The sequence below is a fragment of the Pelmatolapia mariae genome, linkage group LG14 (assembly GCF_036321145.2).
Source record: "Pelmatolapia mariae isolate MD_Pm_ZW linkage group LG14, Pm_UMD_F_2, whole genome shotgun sequence".
Lineage (NCBI taxonomy): Eukaryota > Metazoa > Chordata > Actinopteri > Cichliformes > Cichlidae > Pelmatolapia > Pelmatolapia mariae.
The window spans coordinates 14,946,043-14,967,500 of NC_086239.1; the positions used below are offsets into that span (position 1 = coordinate 14,946,043).

A 21,458-nucleotide genomic window follows, 5' to 3' on the forward strand; every position below is an offset into this window, starting at 1 on the left:
ATATATGTGACACTTCTATGGTCTTGGAAAGTTTTAAGCACTGACAAAGCCTGAAAGGTCAATAGGTTAGCATGTACCTTGAGTCACGCGGTACACCTAAACGTCACTGGCACCAGTAGAATCTACAAATCAGTCTGGCTACCTGAGGTTATGGCCATCAGAGTTCAAATGTGACACAAGCATCCTTGAAGGATTTCCTCAACATTTTCAGCCATTGAAGGACAACACTGACAAAAAATTCTGAAGTTACTGATGTTTGTATGAGATGCAAACCTTATACTTTCTAGAGCTCCAGATTTCCTTATCATCCTGTGGTGTTGTCCCAGCCTTCACACAACATTCACACTGAACAAAAAAAACACGTTTTTTTAGTCTTTATAGAGACTTAGTAAGTATGGCTTTAAATGTAGACAAAAGAACAAACATGATTTTCTTTGTTTTATTAAAATGCAGCCAAGTATACAAATCTGAACAGCTTCAACAAAGCATCTGATTCTGAAAAAAAGAAATATACGTGTATATGCTACTAAAACTTATATTTACATTAGTTTTTTATTTTTCAAATAACAAAATGTTTCTCAACTCAAAAACAGGAGCTATACTTCAGTGTTTTTAAAAATTTCTGCTAGAAACATATTCCAAAGTGTAATTTTAGATACCGACCTGTCAGGTGTCAAATAGGTCGGTATTTATCAAAGGAGTCAAATATTGACCAAGGCAATTCTTTGAGTCGACCATTAACAACACACACCCACTCTGTCAAAGTGCCCAAAATCAAAACTGTTCCACAACAAAAGTCAGAATGTAAATCAATGTCCTCATGTTCATTACTGAGTACAACGCGTAAAAAATCGAAAGTGCAATGGTTGCTTTGCTACTGTTGCAACATGATCATGAGATATGTCACCTTCACTGGAGGGAAGGGGGTTTGCCAAAATTCCCACACTTTTTGAAAAATCCATTTCAACTTTAATGTCTCAGGCAAAGTTATTAACAGGAACCAGATGTACTGTGTTATCAGAGGGCTTGTTCTATTTCTGGATTGTAACACAAGTTACGACAGTCCTTTCCTGCCGGTGTGTCCGGTTTCATTCATCATAGTGAAGTGAAGACAGGAACTTATCCACATCCAAGTCTTCAGGGAAATAATCTATAATTTTCTTCCTTTCCTGCAAATAAAATGAAAGCAATAAATAAGAGTTTTATGACAGAACTAGGTATCAAACATCTGCCTTCATGTGTATGTGTTTGTCTTTACTTGCTTTGCTTTTCTTAACAACTCAACATCTACTTTACACTTGGCAAGTTTAATGCTGGAGGATCCAAAGATGTGCAGTGTCAAGATTCTTTGAGTGGTCCTCATATTTGGCAAGAAACTTTGTCACGCTTTCAAAACAGTCACATAGCTTACCAACAAGCAAGACCGGCAATCGCACAGGATGCCAGGGTGTTAGGACCCAGTTAACTGGCTGTGTATTTGCCCAAGCACCTCATTCCACCTTCATCATACTGCAAGTGTATATTGTACCAAATATGCATATTTTGAAGAGACCATGAAGTACTTGGGCATAATAACAAAGTGTACTTTATTTAGTAAATTAGATTAGGTTCTTGTTGAGACCATAAATAAATGATAAACACGTAAAAAGGACTGATACGCAATGGAAGTTCATCTGGTGTCCACACACCTTTGATAATCACTACACAACAAAACACAAAAGAGTTGAATACAAAATAAAGAGGAAAAAAAAAGACTGGACAAAAACCATGCTGCTGTACTTACTCGGTCTTTCTTTTTGGTGGGAGATCGTTTTGACTCTTTCTTTGGAGGGGGGCTGGATGCTGAAATAGGTTGTTTGCGTTTCTTTGAGTTCTTCGAGCTAGTAGGCGACTTTTCTCCTATCCCCTCCTGACGCAAACTGTCCTTCAGTGGACTGCCTGTCCTGGCGATGGCAGCACGTGAAAGAATCATAAGTGTGTGAGCAGCCATATTAATGCTGCTTTCACTGCCGGCTTCACTGGCAGGGCTGCAGCCAGGTACATCTGGGGTGTTGGGAGGCATTAGATGCTTTGGAGTACCCTCTCCGTCTTTACCCTTTCCCTTTTGTCGAGGAGTCCTGGGACAATCAGCAGGTGCTTCCTGCTTACTGTCAGTTCCAGGAAGGTCTGAACTGCTTGCGCCAAGCCCTTTGTTTGGATTTGAGGGAGATTTGAGCCCTTGAATGTCCTGAAGCATCTCAGCTGCCTGTTTAGCCAGAGAACTGGTTTTAGATGGTGTTTTTGTAACTTTGGACTGACTCTGAGATGCCGGCTGAGTGACGGCTGGAGGGCTCAAGTCTCTTGATGCTGAGGATGAAGGTGCTGATTGCTGTTGTTGGTCTTGCATGCTACCCTTCATTTCATTCTCTTTGTTAGCTGTGACATTTGGCATTTCCTGAGAGGGAGTCTTCTTTTCTGTACGTCCCTCACGTGGTTTCAAAGGCACCTTCTCTGCAGATTCTTTCCTGCTGCTTTCCTCTTTGTCCTTCCTACTTCCTGATTTTAGTGCAGAATCAGACTCTGACCTGGAGTTATACGAGTCCTTAGGTTTTGAGTTATCTTTATGTGCATCCTGACTGCATTTCCTCTCAACAGATTTTGATCTTTTTTCTGATTCTGACTTTTTTCCAGCCTCAACTTTTGAAGCATCAGCACTGCTGGTACTGGCACTTTGAGACTCCTGCTTGTGGGTGTTATGATCCTGCTTGCGAGAGCTCTTTTTAGCAGAATCTTTCTGGTACTGTTGTAAAGAAAAGGGCTCCTTCACTAAGCTTACTCCAGCCTGCGGACTTGCTAAACATCTGACAGTTTCTACCCTCCTCTTGGGTTTGTTGCCACCCAGGATAGTAGGTCTTGTTCGAACAACCGACTCTGTATTAGTTTTCTCAGTCTGCTGGATAGATGGTGATGGGGATGTACTTGCAGTCATGGCTGTGCTGGTTGTAGTCGTTTTAGCAGTTTGTGGTTGAATGTCTGCAGAAGAGTCAAAACATAAAATTCTCCTGTGAGTGGCACCTTTTGCTGCATCCTGCTGGTCTGTGTTTCCAGCTGATACAGGTTGAACCACTTTACTGCCCAGATTTTTCTCAGTGCCTGGAATTTAGAAATGAGGCCGTGAAATTAAAACATTATGCTGAGCAAAGATGCATTCAAAAAAGGATACCATGTAATTTTTAGCCAGTATACATCTTCACCATGGAGAAGCAGGTTAACCTCTAACTTACCAGCAGCTACAGGTTGTTTGCTTGCGACGGTGGGAGTTTTGGACGGGACAGGTTCTGTCTGCTCTACTGATACAGGATTCTGTATGGCAACAAGCTGTAAATGTAACAATGAATGGGTTAATGTGGTTTACATGTGAAGTCAATTGGGGTTCCGTGTAGAAGCAGAATGTCTTACTTACAGAAAGTCTTGGATAAACAATGATCAAACAGATCTCCAATTCAAAATTGAACAGAGACTTGACTGGGTCAAAACTGACCCAAGCCATACTAGCATAGAATATGAACAGTATGTAAAGGTTAAAGAGTATGTTTATCCTTTTGAAATACAATGTATAATACATTTTATTTACCAGTTTGCATTGCACACAAGATAAAGTTAACACATTGACCTGAGAGTGGCAAAGTTTGGACAGTTGGACAGTTTTGTTTACTTAGCAGCCAATTTGGTCTGAAAGTCTCTCATTTAATAAATAAATAAAGCTTTTCTCACTCCATCATTCTGGTTAAAATGGTAAGAAAGGAAATGCTTTTAACCGCAAAACCACATGCTCGGCTAACAATAAAATGATCTTACTTGATTGGACACCATCTGCACTTTCCCCACAGGATTCGGTCCTACAACAGAAACAGGAAGCATCATGGGCTTCACAGGTGATGGCAGGACGAGTGCTGACCCTTCAAACAGGAGCAGAGATGTCATTGTCTGATAATTATGATACTGAGAAAGTTATTGAAAGTGAAGGAAGAGGATTAAACATGGGGACATGCCTTGTTGCCATTAATAACTCAAAAAAAAAATTGCTTAACCACAGTGTCCCTACAATTTTCTGCTAAAAGAACTTTACTTTCAATATTTTGGACTGTAATCAGTGCAATAATGTGGAAAAGTATGTTGTTATACACACTGCACATTGTTTACTACCTTACATTCACTTATAGATGTAATGTTTGTGGGATGACTCAGTTTTGCAGCCTTCTGTCTCTTACCAGTGGAGTAACTTGTAGAGCGAGTTGGTGTTGTCACTGCATATTGATTTGTGGGTAAAGGCTGTCCGTTTGAGACACCAGCAGGCAGCACCAGCTGTCTGCCTTCAGCTTCGGTAGATGGGGGCTCTGTTACAAGGAAATAGCTGGCTCCTTGGAGGGCAGGGTTAGTTGCATCCAGGGGTAGTTGAATTATATAGCTCTGCTGGGCCTGTGATGTTCCAGTTAGTGGAGATGCAGTTACTGCTCCAGCCTTGCTGCTCAGAGGACTAGCAAATGCCTCAGAACTTTGTAATCCACTAACTGCCTGCGCCACCTCATCCATGTTGGCCTTTGGAGTTTCAGGGCATCCCACCGACTTAGCTGGGGAGGAAACGTAAATGGTGGGAATCTTGTCTCCAGAAATGCTGGAAATTGCCTGGTTTAAGGCTGTGTCGCTGGAAGAACCTTCATCCTGGTTATCACTTATGATTATTTTCAAAGACATGACATTACTGGAGTCTGTTGCAGCCGTGTTTGGGATGCTTGTGGTTAACAGATCAGCTGTTGTTGCAACTGAAGCTGCAGGAGGAGGGGCAACGGGGGCACAGGAGGAGGACGAGGATGCGGGTGAGGCAGCTGTGAATGAGGCATGTGCAGCTCTTGGACTTGCAGAGGTAGAAGCAGACGTTGGTGCGGCAGGTGTTGCAGTAGATGGGGCAGCAATAAAAGCAGATGAGGGTGAGGCTGCTGAAGCTGTAGTATCTGTAGAAGAGGATGTTTTTAAGACAGATTTTGATATTACTGAGAAAGTAGACACTGGTAGAGTATCTCCTCCACTGTTTGAGAGTAATATTTGAGGTAGGTCAGCGGTGGGCGCTGGAGTGATGTTCAGCTGAGCTTGTTCGGGAGGCAAAGATGACGCTCCGGGTGCACTAGGTTGATCTTTAAACTCTTGTGATTGTTTAGGTTCTTTTTGGTTGTTCATATTTGAGGCCGATGTTTCCTCTGGCTCAGGAAAAGCACCAGAGTCCACTGGCGAGGGATCTGTGGAAGATTCACCAAAGACAGGTGAGATAGAAGTGCTGTCCTTTGCGGGAGGCTCCTGAGTGGCCAAACTGTCCAAAGGAGGAGGGGGAGGTGTATTCAGTGGTTCATCAATATCCATTGGTGTTTCATTGACAGTGTTAATGAAAAGTGGATCTTTTTCTTTTCTGTTTGAGTTTGTTGGAGCACTTGAGACACCTCGGGGATCCCCTTGACTCACTATCAGTCTGGCTGAACTGTTTTCAATCCTGGATGATCTGCCACTGGGACCAAGAACTGTTTTCTTTAACAGTGTTGGAGGAGCGGACTTTCTTGTCTTTCGCTCTTGCCCAGGTTTCGTCTTCACCGTCATTGGTGTTGTATCTGAAGCAGGTGAATCACTGTGTGTGGCACCTGAAAATAAATTCATATACAATTATTCATTTGTTATTGTTAGCAGAAATGATAACCTGCTCGACCTCTCATAGAAAGTTATTTAAACTGGGAAAAATGTTTGAATTTTTATTATAATTTCATAATTGATGCTTCCAGGTTTTATGAAGTCCAAGTGGCAGGGATGTTCCTGTAACCAACTGTCAACCACTCTCTTTTTCCCCACAATTCTCAACACTACTGTGAACAACACCATGAATGCCTTGCAGGAGAGATTGTCTGAAAGTGCACTCCACCTCTTCGTCATGGCTAGTATTTTCCTGCAGTTCATTTCAGTTCTTAAATTAGGAATAATTATAGGTACTTTTCAATTTTTGACTTTGTTTACAAAGTTTACCAACTGTTAGAAGCTCAAGAAGCTACAGCCTTACACCTCTAAGCCCCTTCCAGACTTCCTGTAGACATTTATGCTGCCTTTTCGACGTTTAGATTATGACAGACTACCTGTATCAATATTTTGAAGGAGTCTGATTGCAGATGTAGTTCCAGCAGTGTCGGTCTCTTCTGGACTACTGCTCGTATCGCCATCTCCTGCTTCTCCATCTGCGAATTTAGTTTTATCTGCAAACATCAATTTATAAAAAGTCTTACAAAAAGTTCTTTAGTTAAACTGTTACAGACAGTTGCGAACCATTATTTAAAGGAAAACGCATTAAAGTAAATGAGGTCATAGTTACTGCAGTCAAAGAGGTCAAAGAGAGCCTGAAAAGCTGGGTCGGACTCAGTTTGCTCCAAAATGTCATGGATGGCGTCGTCACTCATATGAATTTCCCCCTGTATAAGTGAGTAAATAATAATAAATTACACAGAAAAAGTGAAAACACTACAAGCAAAATTTTAAGAAAAAAAAAAATCACCTGTAATCCTAGTATTTCATCTATAGACTGGTCTGTTTCCACTGTACTTGAAGAACCCTTTGATGTTTGGGGCATTGGCTCACTGATAGTAGTGATGAAACAGAGTAGGAAACAGAACAATCATTATCAAAAACTGTGCACAATACATCCAAGTGCAAACAAAATGAAGAGTCCTATCGCGTTACTTACTTTGCAAGGATTTTGTTGATGTTTTCAGCAAGTTTCTCTTGTAATGACCTGTCACCCAGTATCTTGTCACGTGCGTTTTGTATCACAAGCTGCTGTAAAGAGTGAGATGAAACAGAGAGTATGTCATTTCTGGTGCAATAAGGTAATTTTTCTTTGTATCTAGAGACACAGAGGGATATATGACCATTCAGCAGATCAACGAGGTTTTAAACAACAATGACAGTGGATTTGTTAATATGTGATTGAAGTGTAGTCTTTAACTTTTCTCTGCGATTAGGAAACCTAGCATTACTGACATACTTACAGGGAAGTTTTCATCAACAGCCTCTTCAGGTTGGGGTTCTGCACTGCTGCTGCCAGCAGCTGTAGCAGGTCTGCTAGGGGCACTGGAGCCACTCGGAGCACCACTTCTCTTCCTGGGGGTGTCCCTGAAGACAACAGAAAAACATTTTAAACAAACCATGGGAATAACAATAACAGCACAATAAAGTCAAACAGGAATATCACATGCTGAAGATCTAATTAATCAATGAAGTTAGGGTGACCCAGCACAGACAATATTCAGTGGTACTGTAAAGTCATTGTAACAGCAAGGTCCATGCACAATTTGTGTACGACGAAAGCTAATTTTTCCATCCACTTTAGATTAGTCTGTCTTTAGCACTCTGGACAGATGTTTATGTAATAACACCTATAGTAAAGCATTAACAACTATTCTTACCATTTCCTTCGACCAGGAGACATTGGGCCTGGATTTAGCCGATGCTCTGAAACAATGATCTGCATGGGTGAATCCCCTGTAATGAATAAGTTTGAATATTTATTATTAAAAACTACATTTTATGACTTAGTTAGTATGTGTGCATTAAATGAATAATGAGCTCATAGAGCACTGCTATCTCCTTAAAAAGCTGTGATCTTAGCATTACTTTACTTTAGCATTTGTACTCAGTTGTGTGTTATATTACTGACTGGGTGTAGTCATTAATTGGCTGCTGTCATGAATATGCTGGCTTGTGCCACTGCCAGAAGCTGCTCTGCTGTTCGGACCACTGTAGCACACTGGGGTGGAGTGGGCAAGCATGCTGTGGGAGGTGTGCGCTGGGCTGATGATGGTGCTCGTCTCAGAAACCGATGAACAGACAACACCACCCGCAGAAGCCACGGCAAGGACCCGCTGTCTAGCCATGTTTGCCAATCCAACACGTGAACGTGCTGCAACACACAGAGGCTGATAAGTAAATAGGTTACATATAAAACCTGAATGCTGAGGCACTGTTTGACAACTGTAAGTAATCATGGTGCCAATTTCCCAATTTGATGTATAGACAATGTTTTTATTCAGAAGTTATTTGGGTAACATGCCAATTCCTGGGGTTTTAGGAACAGGCAACTATAATCACAATAAGCTCATGATTAGGGAAGTCCCTTTTCAAACAGTTTCTGTTCCTATGTTATAGGTATAGTTCTACATAAATGCATGAATGCATTAAACCTGATGCTTTCGGCTGCATCACCACGTATTAGCCCATTACATCAAAACAAACAACCTGACAAACTTACTTCTCTGACATGCTGATATAGCAGGGGAATTCTGCAATGACCTAAGGAAAGATGCAGAAAAATATTCACACATTGATTCACTGCACCAAATTTTAGCATTTAGAAACACAGCAGCAGATGTTTATCTTTTGTCTCACAACAACATAGCAATCAACAATAGAAAACAATAAGAAATAATTTTTCAAAATCAGCCCCATGCATCCTATGCTATCACACAATTATTAGTGAAGCTCATTACTTAATCTGGTTGAGTGTGAAATCCAGCTTTTTCCACAATGAAGTCATCATGACGGGAACCTCATGACAAGACTCTGTTGAAAATATGAGTAATCATCAGCAACAAAAGCATGACATATGAACAATAATCGGTTATAAAACACTAAAGACATCCTCTGAATGGCTTACCTTTTGTTTTAGCAGCTACATACTCATTTAAAATGGTTGTCAGGCTCTTCCCAAAGATGGACTGTGTGAGCAAAGATTAAACATAAATGCAGTCAGCTGCCATCATGACAGTTCAGGCTGTGGAGGCGGCTTACAAGAGGGAGGAAGGCACACTTACAAAAACGCAAGCAGGAATAGTCCCATCTCCTGTGGTGTGCTCGGCATACTCTTTCAGGTTGGGGCTCTCGTGAATGAAAGCTTGGCTTGTAGCTGACAGTCCCTCTTCTTGGAGGTACCCTAGCGGAAGGACATTAGCAGCACCTCAGTCAGCAGTAACAGTTACCCTCCAACTGCAGCCCAATCAACCGTTAAGGCTGTGAGACTAAAGCCACCCATTTACACTCGACTGTCATTGCTGGCTAACCCCACAGCTACTCGTCTGCTATGGACGACCAGACTTACCCAAAACAAGCCGAGCGACGTCAGACGGTAGCAACATGACCGACTAATTGTTGGTAAAAGCGGCCTCAAATGTGAACAGGTAACTCCATGTTCAGAAAAAGTCTCCGAGAAGCTCAAAAACTGACTGAAATGAAACCACGTCAGTGATCTTATTGTGAAGGCGACGTCTTCACAATACTGCTTCTATACTCAAAAGGCGGGGAACTCAAGCACGTATAACCCGGAAGTACCAAGACCAAGGTATCGATTAGAATTGTGGTAGTTGTAGTCCAAATAAAAAAAGTCAGTCTGGATAACATTCTATAGTTTTTTACATATATATACTTCAATTTATAGGTTGAACGTGACTTCAGCAGGTCGTATACCACTTCAATAACACCATACCTATTAAAAACATTAGGTTTATTTTCATGCTGATACAAAAGTGAATGGACTCACTCAATACCAGGCATGAGAAGGAAGTGATGTGAGGAGCGGAGCCTTGCTGCTGGGGCGGGAATATTTTATGCGTGGGTTACGTGTGCGTGCGTGCGTGTGGCTCTACAAGATGGCAAAGTTGTCATGGCAGGTACAGTAGCGGTGTGCCTTACCTCAGCTAACATCTGCACCTGCGCGTGTGACAGCTCCGTAACTGCAATCACTGCAGTCATCTGAGGTCAGTGAACAGTGCAGGTGTTTGAATGGACGTTTGTGAATGAAGTTAAAAGCTTAATCTGCCAGTGTCGTGTTGCTAAAGTAGTTTGCATGAGCAGTGAAGCAGTGAATAAAGTGTGGGTCGAATGGTACAAATCTACAGTCTACTAAGTAATAATAGTGTAGGTATAAAGCGGATGAATAACTTTTGTCAACATCCTGTCCCTCCAGTGTGTACATACGGTGAGGCACAATGAGCCTGGCTCTTCATGATCTCCTGGCCTGCTGCAGAGCACTCGAGAATGACAAAGCTACAGAGAGGAAGGTGAAAAAGACGAACTACTGCCTATCAGTTGTCCAAATAAATGAATTCATAGGCGATTCAATGCACTTTAAATAGGTTAAACAACTCCCTATTTAGCATATTTTAAAATAACAGAGGATGCTAACTAACACTGTTGTCCAGTTATCATGGCAAAGCAGCCCAACACCAGTAACTACCACAGTTATCCTTTAATTCACTTCTTTTAGTTGCTACCTTCAAATCAGGGCTCTTCCTACCATACAGTATTGAACTCAGTCAGAAGCTCAGATTGCACTGCTTACATCTGCTGAGCATCAGCATCTGTCCTGCCCACTTGCAAATAAGATGCAATTTGCCTGTGGCTTGCACTATATCAATTTTGCACTTTATAAGTGTACAAAGGCAGTGCGATGAATAGCTGAAAGACTCTAAAATCAGTTATTTTTTAAAATAAAGGTTTATTTACTTTCCTGGCACAAGTAGCAACAAAAACAAAATAAGATCTGCCAGTCATCTTGGTATATTAATGGTCTGTATAGCCCCACAAGTTCTCAGTTGTGACACATTATATGTATTTATTGAACAGAATTTCAAATCCTGGTTCTTCCTGTTAAAATGGGGGTTTTTCTTATTGCTAAGTGCCTGCTCCTATTGGGTCGCTTGATTGTTGGGGTTTTCTCCAATACCGTTGGGTCTTTAACTTACAGTATAAAGAGCTTTGAAGTGAATTTTGTGGGGAATTGTCCATAATTAAATAAACCTGAATTGGTTTTAATCAGTGCGGTGTAAATGCTTTTTATTTCATCTCGCTTTTATTATCAGAAAGAAGCTGAGCACTTCAGACGGCTCCTTCGATCTCCAGAGATTGTGCAAGAACTGGATCGTAACTCATCAGCTAAAGCAAAAGCCTCCAAGCAACTCACATGGGATGCTGTTTTCAGGTAACCTGCCTCAGAGTATTTGCAACCATATAAATACAAAATGTATATATCTATAAGGTGTTTCCAGAGAAGGTACTATTTTCTACCTTTTTGCATCTTTTGAAAAGTTCTTAAATAAGTATTTGTTCTTATTTCATATTCTGCAACATGCTCGTAACTCATAAATGATTTTAGCTAAAGTTAGCACATGTACCGGAACAAGTGGCTTCTATAAATGAACGCTCTTTATTCTGCTTGGCATTTTATTGCATCAGGTTTCTGCAGCGCTATGTCCAAAAGGAGACGGAAAGCATGCAATCAAGCAAATCCAACGTCACAGCAACCACGCTGGCCACGCGGCAGAAGAAGATGGCTGAAATATGCAGCCTGATCAAATACTTCATTCGCTGTGCTAACAAACGTAAGAGCAGGAGCAGGTTGCAATCTGTTTCAATTTTGGGTGAATGTATGTCGTAATAAATTAGGGAACATTCATATATCTTTATATTTATAAGTATCTTTCATTAATTCATCAGGCACAGTAGAAAACATATTGAATGAACTGTGGGGACTGCAGTTAAGAGTGTCCTCTTCTTCCTCCAGGCGGGCCTCGTCTGAAGTGCAGTGAGCTGCTGAAACATGTGCTGGAGGTTCTGCAGAGTTCGTACTGCTGTTCAGCCTATGGAGAAGATTATAGCAGCCTCCTTGTAAAGGACATCCTCTCTGTCCGCAAGTACTGGTGTGACATCGCTCCACAGCAGTGGCAAAGTCAGTGGGCTATTTGGAGTTTTATTTTATAAACATCAGGAAGCAGTTAAAAGTAAGAACTGATGGATCTGTGTTTATTCTTGATCCTTAGATCTTTTGGACTTGTACTGTGGTTTGTTCAACTCCTCGTCCAGACCCATCAACCGCGTTTTGGTGAGCAGAGTGATCCACACGGTGGTGCAGGGCTGCTGCATGCAGACCGATGGATTCAATGACACGCTGTTCAGCTTTTTCTCCAAAGCACTGCTTAATGTCAGGTGAAAACGTTTAACACTGTTTTAGATTTACGTTGAATAAATGTTCCAGTATTAGTCGCTAAATTTAAACACTATGCATTCTTCAATCGTATCAGGCAGGAGAAACACTTGGCTGTTTTGGAGCACCTCGTCTCAGCTCTGAACATCTTCTTGAGATCTGCAGCTATGAATTGTAGGATGAGGCTGTGCCGACTGGGAGAGGAGCTTCTGCCTTCCATACTGTACGTCTGGGCAGACATGAGGCCCAGTCCAGCTCTCAAAGAGGAGATTGTGGAGTTCTTCAACCTACAGATTTGTGTCCACCACCCCAAAGGAGCCAAGACACAGGATACAGGTTCTTCTTTTAAAAACTTCATTTTAAATGTTGGTTTCCAGTGTTTGTGGTTAATAGTGGTCGGAGGCCAGGCTTTAACATGGGATGTACACTCACCAAACACTTTGTTGGGTACACCTTCCTTTCTGGTTCGTCTTCTGCTGCCGTAGCCCATCTGCTTTAAGGTTTGATGTCTTGCACATTTTGAGATGCTCTTCTTCACCTTGATTAAGACCATCCAACCACTTTGTTTTAAGAAGGGCATATTTGAGTTTCCTATCTCTTACAGCAATATAACCTTTCTCCTCTAATCTCTGACATCACAAAAGCATTTTCGCTTAGACCACTGTCGCTCGCTGGACATTTCCTCTTTTTTGGATCATTTTCTGTAAACTGCAGACGTGGTTATGTACGAAAATCCCAGCAGATCAGCAGTTTCTGAAACACTCAGACCAGCATGTCTTGCAACAACAAGCATGCTACATTCAAAGTAATTAAATAAGCTTTCTTCCTCATTCTGATGCTCAGTTTGCATTTGGGGGGCTGTGGCTAAGGAGGTAGAGCAGACTGGAAGGTTGGTTGTTCGATCCCTGTCTGCTCCTGCTTCCAACCTTCTTTCTGGGCAAGATACTGAATCTCGGGTTGTTCCTGATGCATTCCAGACTGATGCATTCATTGGTGTGTGAGTGTGTGTGAATGTTAGATAGAAACCCGTAAGAAAGTAAAAAACTTTAATTCTAATTTAATCGCAGTGCACCAATCTTTCAAATTTCACTGGTGAAAACATCAAAAATATAAACTTTTGCAAAGTTGTGGCTGAACTCAAGGTTTGCGTTCATTTGTTGGTAGTAATTATTTAAACGTCATGAACATAAATATTTGAATATCCTTAAATAAATAACCAATAACTGGTGGCTGCTCTCACTCATACTGCAGGTGCACATGCTGAGGACTGGTCCAAGTGGCGGAGTCTGCTGTACAACCTCTACAACGCGTTGGTCAGGGAGATTGGTCACATAGGCAGCAGAGGGAAGTACGTCACAGGGACCAGACACATAGCCGTCAAAGACAATCTCATTGAGCTTACGGCTGACATCTGTCACCAGGTAAGAAAGCTTGAACGTCATGTATGCACCGAGCACATCAAGGTTCAGATTCGCTCAAAAGTGCGGTGAGGAAGCTCATTAGAGGAGGGTGTCTGGACACATTTAATCCTTTAAACGCTCTTACGTTTCTTTGCTGTAGCTATTTAATGATGACAGTGACACCCACATCGTGGATGTCACCCAGGCCTCCATCAGAGCCACACAGATGGGCAGTCCCACCCACGGAGCTGCCAGCAAGCGCCGGCGTATCGAAATGGGCTGGGAGGTCCTCCGTGAGCATCTGCAGCCTCAGCACAGTGACTTTGATGTCATACCGTGGTATGATAATCACAGCACAAATAATATAAACACATTTTCAAGTTAAATAAAGACGATTACTGGGTAGAGTGACTTTTAAATCAGTGTTATTGCTTTTTATTTTATGGGGCATCAACTCTGCCTTGAGACACGGAGGACTGCTGTGCTATCAGCGTCACATAAAGACATTCCCGTCTTTTATTTCCCCTCTCAGGCTGCAAATCACCACAGCGCTCACCTCTAAGTACCCATACATGGTGCCTGGACGGGAGCTGGTCTCACTGCTGTCAGTGTTGCACCAGCTCCTGGCAGAGCAGCGGAGGGGAGAGAGGGGTGTGTATGTGCTGCGCTGTCTGAGGGAGGTGGCCCGGTGCCAGGCTCGCTACCCAGAGAGAGCCCAGGTCTACAGGACGGAGCTGGGAAGGCTCTGGGTTAAGGTATGGGGCCTGGCAGTGCGTGGGGTCAGCTCGTCCCCGACAGAGTCCCTCAGCCTGGACCTGCTGGCCTCCATCATCCAGGGAGGACTGATTAATGTGGACAGAGACTTTTGGAAGCTTTTATGTGGATCTGTATGCAAACCGTCCAAGTGAGTTTCTCTCTTTTGTCATTGCATCAGTAGTTTTGTTTAATTACAGAAAAGGTACTAATGTGATTCGATTCCTCGTACGCAGGAGTGCTGCACTCTGTCTTGCCCAGGCCCTGCTAAAGTGTCCGGTCCCAAAAAGTCTCATCTCAGCATCAGGCTGGGACTTTGCGGGGGCCACAGAAGGAGCCACATCACCTAATCTGAAGGAGAGCCTCATAGCTTGGATGCTGATGAGCGACCAGAGTGATGAGATGGAGGACAGCTCCAGACCTCACCCCATCATTTGCAGGTTGGCAGGTTATACACAGATGTTAATATTTGTAGAAGGTGCTTTTATATTCAAAAGATAAGATGTTCCGGTTAAAAAAGTGTTGTTTGTGCTGTTTGCACAAACTCCAAAACTCAGAAAATTGAACCTTACTTCATATTTTTCCTTTGTTTCTGGATTTTTTCCTAGAATAAAGTTTATCTTGTATTATTGCATTTGTATTTAAGATAAAACCTAAACTTTTCTTTTAATTGCAGAGACTTTCCTCACAATCTTATAGCGAACATCTTGGTCTCTCTTACTCTGAAGGACGCCAGAGTCGGCCTAAACTTTCTGCTGGGTACTCATGGCATAGAAAGGTGAGGGGAATTCTTTTATTTTTCAACCTCTTTTATTACTATACACAATTTCTAGCCATAACCTGTAATATGCAGCCAGTTTCTGCACTGCATCTCTCTCTGCCCTCTCTGTAGGTATTGCTTTGAGATTTGGGAATTAAACTAACCACTTTGCAACTCCTTTCTCTTCAAAGTGCCTTTTCTCAAGAGCAAATACCCTCTGATGCCAAAGACAACCTGGAACAGATCGAGAGACTGTACCAGCAGTTCAGCTTCAACACGTCACCGTCAGAAGTCCGCAGATTTGACCAGTCGGCGAGGACGCCGTCAGCCGACAGCTGGTTTGCTGCTGTCCCCGGCCTCAGAAACAAGTTGGAGCAGTCCCTGCTCTGCATGGCTGACAATTTACTCAACTGCTTCTCTCCTGAAGTGAGTTGAAGTCGGATGTGTGTGCGCGTATAAATGTTGTTTTTCATGGTAAACAATGACATCTATTGTTTTGGACCCTCGACAGTCTCAGTCCACTCCTCCAGAGTGTCTGGTGCGTTGTTTCAGTCAGCTGACCGCTGTTTTGGCAGCTTACGTTTCCACTGGGTTTCTGACTGAGGCCGAGGCCTGCCGATCGCAGCTCTTCAGTAAAGCAAAGGTAATCAGTTATCTAAAGTCATAAAATCTGATTCCAGCCTGGCTGAGAACCCTTGTTTGTCATATTGAAAGTTGAAATGAAATATGAGCCCCAGCTTTAAAGTTTTCGGGCTGTTCTTGCTCATAGGCCCTCGCCCAGGACTTCAGCGGGTTTGTTTCAGGGGTGAAAGTAAAAATGACAGAGGAAGGGACCATGGGCACCCTGAGGTCTGTTATGAAGCTTTGCACACAGTCTGCCAGCAGAAAAAACAAGGTGACGAAAGCTTGTCTTCTAGAAAAACAACCATATCTCTTAAAGTCGAAGTCAGGCATTGACAGTGGATTTTAACTACTTTTGTGATTATTCTGCAGGAAAATATTTGTCCCACCTCCTCTGGTTTCTTTATAATGATTCTGCCAGCCAGCCTCCTCAGCGAGCTGGCCGAAATCTGCAAAATGTTGGTAAGCGACAGAAAGAGCATGTCACAGATTTAAAAGATACAAAAGGAAAAACCTTAATGTGAAAAGCAGGCTTGTGAAATCAAGCTCCCTACCTTTTCCCTTTAGATAAGCACTGCTGCCAGGAGAGTCACTGTCATGGATGAAGATGACCCCATGGATGATGAGTGGGAAATGACCAGAACTCAGCAAGGCCATGATGTTGACTTGTTTGATGATGGTGAAGAGCCCCAGAGCAGCACCAACGGGAACCACAGGCCCAAAGGAGACAACACCGACACTTCCTGCGGCCCAGGTATGTTGTGTCCTTTCCTGGTTTGTTCCTTTCTTAAAAACACAGACAGCTAAGTAAAAAATTAGCACGTTTCATACACATTGCTCGCTATCTTGCAGGTGCGAAAAGCCTTCTATCAGAAGATCATCTGGCACAGCAGGACCTGGCTCTCCTCGCAGTGTTGGAGTTCCTGTGCGAGTGTGGCTCGGTCCAGCCCGTCCACGGCCTGCTTTTCAAACCCCAGGAAGTGCGGCGCAAGCTGCTGCTGCTGGTGGAGCAGATGGACTTCAGTAAAGCCCTGCACCTCAACATGGTAGGCAGCAGCAAATTTGGAGGATCACCGTGGCAATCCTTTAGCCAGAAAACACTCATCTTATCTGGTTTTCTTGCAGTATCTCATCCTGCTGAAGAAGCTTCCTGTTGAGGACTCGCTCTCCCCGGAGGAATTTGACTCGCTGCTCCGTCGTGTGGCGTATGAGAACCTTTCTCTTACTCGTATTTGTTAGACACATTCAATCTGCACAACGTGAATTAATGTGTCTGTGGTAATAAATAGATGTATTTGTTGCTGTCTTCACAGGGACCTGTGCTCTCTGTATCGTCAGGACCAGGAGATCTGTGCTGCTGTACTGATGAGTTTGTTACCCTCCATAAAGAGCCTGGGGAAAACCCATCACATGCCAGAGGAGATGAGACATGTGCAGGGATCCTTGCTGAAAGTGGTGTCCGGATTCTGGTTAGAAGCATGTTTTTACACCATTAATAGATGAACTGGCTGCTGTTTAAAAAAGATTATTTACATACATGATTTCAATCCTTGATAGAGAAGTCAAGTGTAAAATTACCTTCTTTTGGAATTTGAAATTCTCTTAGAAATTCTATAGTAGTCAGAACTGTTACTAATGCTCCTATTGTACTGCATTTCAGTTTCCTGAGCCATACAGGTAAATGCGTGGCATCTGTGCGAGCTGCTTTAGTGCAATGTCTGGTTGCTCTCCTGGAGGTAAAATCTACAATTAAGCAACAGTGTTGCTGTTTTTACTGCCTGTAAAAGTGTGCCATTGCTGCAGCAGCTCTCGTTGTCACTGCTTTTGACTTTTCTTGTTCTTTTGTGTTTGCTGTCATTTCGGCTTGGTTAGGCCGACCCATGCTGTAAGTGGGCCATCCTGAACATCAGAACCTCTGACGGAGAGGAAGACCATCCCGTGTCTGCTGTCCTTCCATCTCACCTCGCAGACGCACACCACCAAGTCCGCATGCTGGTAGCCATTTCAGTGGAGAGGTACACTTCCGTCTTTTACCACTAATAAACAAAAAGCAAGACCAAGATCAGACAGATAAATATGTGCTCGCTGGTATCGCGTCTCCAGGCTGTTTCTGGACATGAGCTCAGAGCAACCAGATAAGAGGAAGATGCTGCCACTTAAACACCAGCAGAAAGCCTTTGAGAATGTTTACCTGAAGGCTCAGGAGGGGATGAAGCTTCCGGTAAGACCGAGCAGCATTACCACATGTCGGCAACTCTTTGTTATACCCCCCACACACACAACGATTAACGTATTGTTTGTGCAATTGCACGCAGAGAGGCTGCTCTTCTGAGGACCGGGAGGACGAGATGTTCAACCGCAAGGCCACCCTGCTCAAGAGCTTGTCAGTCGTACTGTGCTGTAGCCCTGTGTGTGAAAAACAGTCCCTGTTTGCACTCTTTCAGTCTTATAAAGAAAACGATATTGAAGAGCAGCTCATTAAAAAGGTAACAAGCTACTTGAATGCAATTTTGCTTTTACAAGGTCTTGATGCATTGTAAAAGTAAGGTAACACTTGCTTTGGATAACTACTCTGACGCAGATGAATACTGCACCGTATGTCACTATGGGCCAGTTTTACTGCCAGTAAGAGGTGGGATTTTTGCGACTGACTCTATTGCATGTGGATTTATGGGAGTTCCTTTCTCAAGGCGCAGAATATAGGGAGGAGAATATTTCAGTCAAGCATGCAAACTGATTTACTATGGTTTAGTAATCGTCCAGGGTGACATGATTTGTCCTGTCCTCTTTTCGCCTCAGATGTTGTGCAGTGTCTCCAGAGCGCTGGGCTACAGGAGCGTAAAAACATTCGTCAGCTCTCACCTGAACTACCTGGTGGCCGAGTGGCTCGCACAGAGGCAGTCTGATGACCGCTACACTCTTGGATCTTTCCCCTACAGTCTACTGGATCATGACACAGTCAAAGATTTCTATAAGTGAGAAAACAAGCTCATCTTTGCCTCACTGAGTCACATTTAATTCTGCTATAGTTACATTAAGCTGGTGTTATTTGAAATCAAGTGTATTACGACTGAGCATCCTTTTCCAATACCCTTAAAGCTCTTCCTACCCGGTGCTGATCCCCCGCCTGGTCTTCCTGGATGACTTTGAGCAGGTGAAGTCTATCGGCAGGTCTCTCGACAAAGACTGGAGGGACTTACTGGCAGACTGTTTCCCAAAGATCATGGTCAACATTTTGCCATACTTTGCACTGCCGGGCCAAGACTCGCAGGTTGCACAGCAGAGAGAGAAGGCCAACATGGTGTATGACCTGCTCAAAGATGCCAGCTGTCTGGGTAAACAGGTAACACCAGCTTGTATCGACAGTACATCTGCACTCTAGACTTTTGCTTGTCAGTCCTAAGATCTGAGAAAATGTTATTAAGGTCAAACGCTTGGCTGAACATGCCACAGTCAAATGATTTTATTTACTCTAAAATTCACCTTCTCACATGTGTCCACAGCAAATCGACAGCCTGATCCACAGTAACCTGGCTGACATTGTAGTGGAACTGCTCGTGACTCTGTATGAAGGAAGTGGAGCTGAAGAAGACAGAGGAGACCTGAAACGCTTTATTGGGTATTGGGATATTTGTCCTGTAGTAGTTTGTTTTGTTTTGTTTTTAATTTCCTTTTACTGTTCATTCATCTAAATACTCAGTATGGTAAAAAAAAATGGATGTAAAATCAGTGTTTACTATCTCTCAGAGAGCTAGACCCGGTACCAAATCCACCATACTTCAGCTCATATGTCATCAAAGCTACACTGGACTACCTCAGCAAGTGCCACGGTGCCAACCACAAGTCACTGGTAGCCATTCTGTCAAAAACCCCGGTATGATGTCTCATGTATCATCACCAAGTCAAACTTTTCTTGTTGTGATAATAGTCACAGTGTTCCGTTTTCTGTTCTATGTGCAATAATGTTACATCTGTCTGTAGATTTCTATCCAGAGGATTCTGCTGGCCGTGTGTGAAAGAGCAGCGGAGACGACCAACAGCTACGAACGGCACCGCATCCTCCTCATGTACCATTTGTTCGTCAGCCTGCTGCTCAGGGAGGTGAAGGACGGTCTGGGAGGAGCCTGGGCCTTTGTTCTCAGAGATATAATCTACACGCTCATTCACCATATTAACAGCAGGTCGGTGCACTCGCAGGCAGACTTACACACTGGTGTGAATCCTGAGTAAGTCAGTCAGATGATATTATATGAAATTAAAGTTAAAGGCCCACAGATGTGGAACACGTTACCACTAAAAATAAAAACAATAACTGATCTTAAAATTTGTAATGCCAAGATAAAATCATAACTTAAACCTAAGCAAGTCTGTGATTACTTGTAATCACTGAAATTGGTCATTTCCCATTCTTAATGGCTGTTTTTAAGTGTTTATATGTATATATAGAAGTTGTTGTTATCCTTTTTCATATATATATATATATATATATATATATATTAGGGGTGCAACAATACTCGTATCGGTATTGAACCGTTCGATACAGTGCTTTCGGTTCGGTATGCATATGTATCGAACAATACAAAATTTTAATTTATTTTATCAACTTTTCTGACGATACTGTCTGTGTTGAGAGCTCAGTGGATCTGCGTTCGACTACTCCGCCTAGGCTGCACTGTCCAGCGCAGATCCACTGAGCAAGCTAGCGAGACAGAAGCTAAGCTCGTTGCAACATGGCAACTGCCTCAACGCTAGCCGAAATTGAACCTCCCACACCCTCATTCAGATCTGGCCTTTGGAACAATTTTGGTCTTCATGTGAAGTATGACCCTGAAGGTAAGCGCGTCATGGACAAAAGTAAAACAGTATGTCGGATGTGCCACGCAATGCTCAATTACATTGGTGGGAACTAGTGCGTTAGCGCAGTTAGCTCGTTAACGTGTTGACGCCGTCCAGCCCCACACACGGGGCGATCCGCGGTAACTCGTTAACGGAGATTTGCGGCGTTATGACGTTAATGTCATTTTAACGAGATTAACGCTGACAGCACAAGTGGGAACACAACAAATATGACTGCACATTTACTCCGACATCATCCTAGTGCAAAGACAAGTGGAAGCAGACAAAAACAACAAGCACGCATGCTACAAACTTTACCGGAGTCATTTAGACAGCCGTTAGCACATGATTCTCCTTATGAGGACCTGATATGTTCAATATGCTGCTGAGAATATAGCCCAAAAGAAGCGTATAGTATAGCTTTTATTTTGGAAAGAGCCATTTCTCTGTAATAAACTCTCTTTTCCAAAGATGAGTGATTTCTCGATCATATAATTTATTTTTTTTTAATTATTTTGTTGTTTCAGCAACATTACATTTAAAAACTGTACTTTTGAGGTAAAATATATATTTATAATTTTAATAAATGACAAATTAAAAAGGCATGAACATTGTTTTTGTATCGAAAAATATCGAACCGTGACACCAAAGTATCGAACCGAACCGTGAATTTTGTGTATTGTTGCACCCCTAATATATATATATATATATATATATATATATATATATATACATTTTTTTTTTATTTTTTTTTTAGGGTGCAGCGATGCACAAAATTCATGGTTCGGTTTGTTTCGATACTTTGGTGTCACGGTTTGATATTTTTTTGATACAAAAAACATGTTCATGCCTTTTTTAAGTTGTTAAAATTATAAATATTTCTTTTAACTCAAAAGTACAGTTTTTAAATTAAAAGTTGCTGAAACAACAAAATAATATCTCTTTTGCCCTCTTAGAATCATGTGCTAACGGCTGTCTAAATGACTCGGGTAAAGTGTGTAGCATGTGTGCTTGTTGTTGTCTGCTTCCACTTGTCTTTGCACTAGGA

General features: G+C 42.5%; 2 protein-coding genes across 5 annotated transcripts in view; one reads left to right on the forward strand and one right to left on the reverse strand.

Moving 5' to 3' along the window:
* Window positions 1-458: 458 nt before the first annotated feature.
* npat (nuclear protein, ataxia-telangiectasia locus) lies at window positions 459-9,339 on the reverse strand. 3 transcript variants are annotated; one of them, XM_063493949.1, is made up of 17 exons: window positions 9,161-9,339; window positions 8,877-8,995; window positions 8,720-8,780; window positions 8,553-8,625; window positions 8,315-8,355; window positions 7,724-7,966; window positions 7,473-7,548; window positions 7,056-7,179; window positions 6,752-6,840; window positions 6,563-6,644; window positions 6,383-6,479; window positions 6,150-6,266; window positions 4,251-5,666; window positions 3,838-3,938; window positions 3,264-3,357; window positions 1,784-3,132; window positions 459-1,169 (listed from the first exon to the last, which is right to left on the reverse strand). In XM_063493949.1, exons 1-17 carry the CDS (start codon window positions 9,195-9,197, stop codon window positions 1,089-1,091), a joined length of 4,200 nt encoding a protein of 1,399 aa, XP_063350019.1. In that variant the 5' UTR covers window positions 9,198-9,339; the 3' UTR covers window positions 459-1,088. The 3 variants fall into 3 exon arrangements, with proteins under 3 accessions (XP_063350019.1, XP_063350020.1, XP_063350018.1); XM_063493950.1 differs by having other exon boundaries at window positions 1,784-3,012; window positions 6,752-6,843; XM_063493948.1 differs by having other exon boundaries at window positions 6,752-6,843.
* Window positions 9,340-9,708: 369 nt separating this feature from the next.
* Window positions 9,709-21,458, forward strand: part of atm (ATM serine/threonine kinase) — a 31,152-nt gene continuing 19,402 nt past the window's right edge. For both annotated transcript variants that reach the window (XM_063493324.1, XM_063493325.1), the window contains exons 1-29: window positions 9,709-9,815; window positions 10,025-10,118; window positions 10,920-11,038; window positions 11,293-11,438; window positions 11,621-11,785; window positions 11,877-12,042; window positions 12,138-12,376; window positions 13,292-13,461; window positions 13,601-13,779; window positions 13,973-14,344; window positions 14,430-14,633; window positions 14,870-14,971; window positions 15,145-15,379; window positions 15,465-15,596; window positions 15,723-15,848; window positions 15,947-16,036; window positions 16,142-16,328; window positions 16,427-16,620; window positions 16,700-16,779; window positions 16,888-17,043; window positions 17,235-17,310; window positions 17,447-17,589; window positions 17,678-17,795; window positions 17,890-18,060; window positions 18,374-18,549; window positions 18,674-18,917; window positions 19,078-19,193; window positions 19,322-19,448; window positions 19,556-19,755. In XM_063493324.1, coding sequence (XP_063349394.1) covers window positions 10,047-10,118; window positions 10,920-11,038; window positions 11,293-11,438; window positions 11,621-11,785; window positions 11,877-12,042; window positions 12,138-12,376; window positions 13,292-13,461; window positions 13,601-13,779; window positions 13,973-14,344; window positions 14,430-14,633; window positions 14,870-14,971; window positions 15,145-15,379; window positions 15,465-15,596; window positions 15,723-15,848; window positions 15,947-16,036; window positions 16,142-16,328; window positions 16,427-16,620; window positions 16,700-16,779; window positions 16,888-17,043; window positions 17,235-17,310; window positions 17,447-17,589; window positions 17,678-17,795; window positions 17,890-18,060; window positions 18,374-18,549; window positions 18,674-18,917; window positions 19,078-19,193; window positions 19,322-19,448; window positions 19,556-19,755 — 4,505 coding nt within the window. In that variant the 5' untranslated portion in view covers window positions 9,709-9,815; window positions 10,025-10,046. The remainder of the gene's footprint in view (window positions 9,816-10,024; window positions 10,119-10,919; window positions 11,039-11,292; window positions 11,439-11,620; window positions 11,786-11,876; window positions 12,043-12,137; window positions 12,377-13,291; window positions 13,462-13,600; window positions 13,780-13,972; window positions 14,345-14,429; window positions 14,634-14,869; window positions 14,972-15,144; window positions 15,380-15,464; window positions 15,597-15,722; window positions 15,849-15,946; window positions 16,037-16,141; window positions 16,329-16,426; window positions 16,621-16,699; window positions 16,780-16,887; window positions 17,044-17,234; window positions 17,311-17,446; window positions 17,590-17,677; window positions 17,796-17,889; window positions 18,061-18,373; window positions 18,550-18,673; window positions 18,918-19,077; window positions 19,194-19,321; window positions 19,449-19,555; window positions 19,756-21,458) is intronic.

Excerpts from the sequence above, each read along its gene's own strand:
- npat (XM_063493948.1), bottom strand. The coding sequence starts at position 9,197 with ATGTTGCTACCGTCTGACGTCGCTCGGCTTGTTTTGG. Across the intron at positions 5,667-6,149 it reads CCTTCAAAATATTGATACAG|GTGCCACACACAGTGATTCA; the intron begins GTAGTCTGTCAT and ends ATTTATTTTCAG. Across the intron at positions 3,133-3,263 it reads CAAACAACCTGTAGCTGCTG|GCACTGAGAAAAATCTGGGC; the intron begins GTAAGTTAGAGG and ends TCTAAATTCCAG.